Source organism: Aplysia californica, unplaced genomic scaffold (genome assembly GCF_000002075.1).
Source record: "Aplysia californica isolate F4 #8 unplaced genomic scaffold, AplCal3.0 scaffold01013, whole genome shotgun sequence".
NCBI classification, from domain to species: domain Eukaryota; kingdom Metazoa; phylum Mollusca; class Gastropoda; order Aplysiida; family Aplysiidae; genus Aplysia; species Aplysia californica.
The window spans coordinates 23,030-27,469 of record NW_004798283.1 but is presented as its reverse complement, the minus strand read 5'-3'; the positions used below and the strand labels follow the sequence as shown (position 1 = coordinate 27,469).

The window sequence follows — 4,440 nt, the reverse complement described above, 5'->3', positions numbered from 1 at the left end:
CCCGAATAAATAGGTACCTGGTATTCAAAACATTCGACTAACCGGGAAAAAAAAAAACGAGTCAGAAACTAGGTACCTAGATCTAGTAAAAACGGGGTGACAAGCCAGATCCCGTGATTGGATTTTATTCCCACCTGGTCTGAGAATACAATGGATTTTTATTCCTAGGCCTACCTGACCTGGGCATTGAGAACGGGTAGGCCTACATGTAGGCTAATAATAGGATGACAGAAAATAATTTGTTCATAGTAAGAGTGACCGTTCGTGACCTGCCCCCGAGCGCTGGCAGATTTTTCTAGGGTCCCGCGGGGATTGTTATTGTTTCATTTTTTAAAATCTTTAGAGTGTTCACCCATTCTTCACCAAAACCCTAGACAAGTGTATATTCTAAATTCAGAAAGGAATTCACTTGCCAGAGTAGTATGTTTTTAAAAAGGCTGACACTATTTCTCCGAACTTTCGGGAAAATAAAGCTAGGCACTATTTCTCCGAACGTTCGGGAAAATAAAGCTTGGCACTATTTCTCCGAACACTCTGAAATCACATCCTTTCCTGCAAATTTGTTTTTAAATTTCAGCCTTTATTCAGTAACAGTTAAAAGTATACAAAAATAGAAGCACAGGATCTACATTCCAGGGCTCATGAATCGTTCCTCTCTTTCAGTTTCACTCATTCGTTCAATTCCCGTGTTCTCTCCCGCCGCTCATCCCCGTCCTCATGACTTTCACACCCCACCCCCTCCCTCCAGGCACACACAAAGAAAATTTCATTCATTCCCTTGCACCCTGCGAACCATGGGGTGGGGGGGTGTCGGTGTCGTCGTCTTGTAGTTGCTGTCACCTGGGGATACACTCGTAAATTCTACCTTTCACCCGTTCTGTCACTCACACTGTCTCTCCATCCACAACTCAACTCAGCTCGTCATACGTTCAAAAGTTGCCCACTGATCATGTTTAGTTAGTGTGTGTATAAGTTTGTGTGTGTACATGTGCATGATGGTGGTGGGTGTGTGGTGGGTGTTACTGAAGGTTGCATGTAGGCGGGCTTGCCATGCAGTGTTCCTTCCCAGACCAGAGGCAGAATGAAAGTTGGCGCCGAACTCTCGCAATAAATAGGCAAAAAATCACGAGACCGGAAGCCGGAAACCGTTCGGAGAAATAAAGATCGGCACTATTTCTCCGAACGTTCGGAGAAATAGTCACTTCGTTTTAAAAATAATAGCTTTAACTGAAAGCTGTTGGTCAAAGATCCAATCAATGAGTTGAGGAGGGGAGATCAATCCATAATCTTCCAACTTAGAACACAACATGTACCCCTCAACCAACATCTCAACCGAATTGGAGTAAAGCAGTCTGCTGCCTGCCCATTATGTGACTACCCCTCAGAGACAGTGGAACATCATCTGTTCTTCTGTAGAAAATTAACTGATTTAAGGGGATGTTTTCGTCCCAAGCTACCCCACACATCTAATTGCCTCTACTCCTCAAGACAACAAATAAAACAAACATGCAACTATTACCATGGCACGCAGTGCCTTGATCCTAGGCTTACTTTTTTCTTATTTTGATTGGTTAAATCATTCAAGAGTAAAATTTTCCGTCACAGAACCAATAATAAATAATAGCAAGAAAAGGTGACGCTATTTTCTCAAAAGATAATGTTTTCCCCCAAATTGACAATAGTTGCCTCCCGCGCTCGAGAGCTGACCCGCCCGTTGGTGATTTTAGTCGCGTCGTGCGCTCAGCGGAGTGAGAGAGGGATGCGAGTTCTGTCGCCTGGAGCGTTAAGTGACAGGGGTCCTATGATGCCTGAAGCGAAATAAAAAGGGCGGAAACCAAAAAAAAACGGGTGAGAATAGTAGGCTGTCGTTATTGAGAATAGTATCCAGTTTATCCTCCATTCGGGTGAGAATAACCACTCCGGTTTTTTTAAACCGAAAATTTGTCGCACGGCAACGAAATAAAAATGACTGTCACGTCGCCGGCTATGAAAGACTTGCCCGGCCTGTGTAGCCGGAGAGAGGCCCATGGATGAGTTCAAGTAGCCGGAAATTCCGGCAGGAACTGGAAAACTTTCCCCCCTGGAAGAAACCAACCTCGCATCCCCTAGTGGCTAGTGGTATAGCCCATCACGCGCTAAGCGGGCCAGCCACGATATGGACAAAAGTCCAGAGAGCAAGTGCAATATATATCTTGGTAGAGAATCTTTGGCATGCAGCACGCAATTAGTGTGCGTAGGCTAGATCTAGAATCTATAGCAAAAAATGAGTTAGAGCATGCAAATGTGTGCATAGACACTCCCAAAATTCACACTTCTGTTCTTGAAATAGCCTTCTAATAAGAGAGTGTATACAGACCCGGTAACCGGGAACAAAGTCACAAAGTATACAGACCCGGTAGGGGAAGTCTTTTGTGGTTTCGGAAAGTTTCAGCGCCCTCTTGGCTCAGGATAGACCTAGGTTCTTCTAGATCTATGGCCTAGGTCTAGATCTATCTACACAGACGGAAATAAATCATTGATCTAGTTTCGAGGCTACCCTAGATCAAGATCTGATGTCTTTTCGATGAACGATCGTTTTTCCTCCGTTTTGGAGTTGGAGGAATCACAATTTGAAGAAAACAAAAATGTCATTGAGCAGTCACCCTCTCTATTTCTCTGCCCCCCCCCCCCCCCCTCTCTCTCCTCTGTGGTGTATCGCTCGCATTCTCTTTTTCTTTGTTTGTCTGTCTTTCTTTCTCCCCACCTATTTCCCACTCTATCTTTCTCTCGTTCCCTCCTGCCAACTGGGGCATGACCACAGAATTCTGTAAAGTGTAGAATTCTGTGGGCATGACATACATTTTGCTAGCACTTCCCCCTGCTCTCTCTCACACACACCCCCAAGCCCAAACTAGCGGGTCTGGGCGCTGAAACTCCAAAATCATACAAAAGTTCCCCTACCGGGTCTGTATACTTCGTGACTTTGTTCCCGGTTACCGGGTCTGTATAAATCTACACTTCGTTCTAATAAAGTGACCAGTTTCTCTGCAATTGAATTAAATCAAGTAAGAAGGCCTACACATTCTCTGGCAATATTCCAGAAGTACATCATGTTTTGCTCATATTTCCTGGAAGATACTGGGTAAATTTTTACTTTCACTCCCGCACACAGATGCACTGTTTCAGGGGTCAAACTGCTGTACTGTTTGCTGCAGATCACACATAAAGCCACTAAAACTGTCGCTTATCAATTATTTTCAAGACAACTTCAAATCTAACTGTAAAATATCAAATTAAATGTAAAAATACTGTAATAAATAGCCTAGGTAGGCCTAATGCCCTTAAAAAGCTTCAGTTAAGTCTTGAATAGGCTATCAGTTCAGTATAGAGGCTAAACAAGGTGCTCAAGGGGAAAGTTTGGCTCCTTTGAGCTTCTGCATCAAACAAGTTAGGCTATGTCCAAGCAAAGTACAGGCCTTGATCTAACTATTGTTTTCAAGTTAGCCTATTGCACCCTGACAATTTGACCATGCGGCATGCTGTCAACTGTCTGGAGTCATGGAAGCAAGGAAAGAGATTCCATCGCCATCACCATGCTTCATGACGACGATGAAATTAAATGACGTGATACGACTCATTCAGAATATTTAGCCTTTAGACAGTCATTTGTTTTACAGTAGGCCTAGAATATATTATTCAAAGTTGAAACGCACAATTTTGTTTCCAGAAAATTGCCTTAAAATTTGTTTTAAAAATAACACGCACAAAACCCCCTGTCCAGTCTCTCCGTCTCTGCTGGCCTTGTTGCTCGGCCTTGGGCAGCATGATATGCTTTTTCTTCTGTAAACATGATGAGTGAGTGAATACTGAATATTAGATCTGGGTGCAGACGTGTAATTAAACATAGATCTAGATCTACTGAAGAAAAAGCGCTATTTGTAGTTCTATAATACAAACACACAAACAGTAGAAACATGTTAAAATCTTACAGAGGCAGGAGCGCCGTCGTTCCAGTCGTCCATTTTATGTGTTGAGTGTTGAACGAACAAGTGTGTGTTTAGTGTTGGGGTGGGACTGGGATGGTGGCAGACAGAGAAGGCAGTGGGCATGCGACCAGTTGCCAGTTCCAAGATGCGAATACGGTTCAGAGGCTTTGAAAAGAACGTGTAAATTATAGCGAGATAGCAAGCTTCATATTGTGTCCTAGGCCTATTGCTGATTAAGTGACTCTGCTTATTGTTGATTTTGAAATCGTATTAAACTCTCTAAATAATAATAAAATGGTAGGTAAATGATATTATAGTCTTCTTTTCCTTCGTGTTGACATCATTGAGTGTTTCGCCTGTTTGGCAACCTGTGATTGTCAATGCTGTTGCTATTAGGGGTCCAGAAAAAAATCTGGGCCTCGTCTGGATTCCCCGCGAAAAAAATGAGCTTATTCTCACAGAAAGCCGTTTGCAT

The 4,440-nt window shown here is 43.2% G+C and overlaps 1 protein-coding gene across 1 annotated transcript in view; it reads right to left on the bottom strand.

The window, feature by feature from the left end:
- LOC101845967 (ATP-dependent RNA helicase ded1) overlaps positions 1-4,132 on the bottom strand; it is a gene marked incomplete in the record, with an annotated part of 24,614 nt that extends 20,482 nt beyond the window's left edge. Inside the window, 1 exon segment of the mRNA XM_035973117.1 lies at positions 3,969-4,132. Within this exon segment, the coding sequence (XP_035829010.1) occupies positions 3,969-4,088 (120 nt within the window).
- Positions 4,133-4,440: the final 308 nt, after the last annotated feature.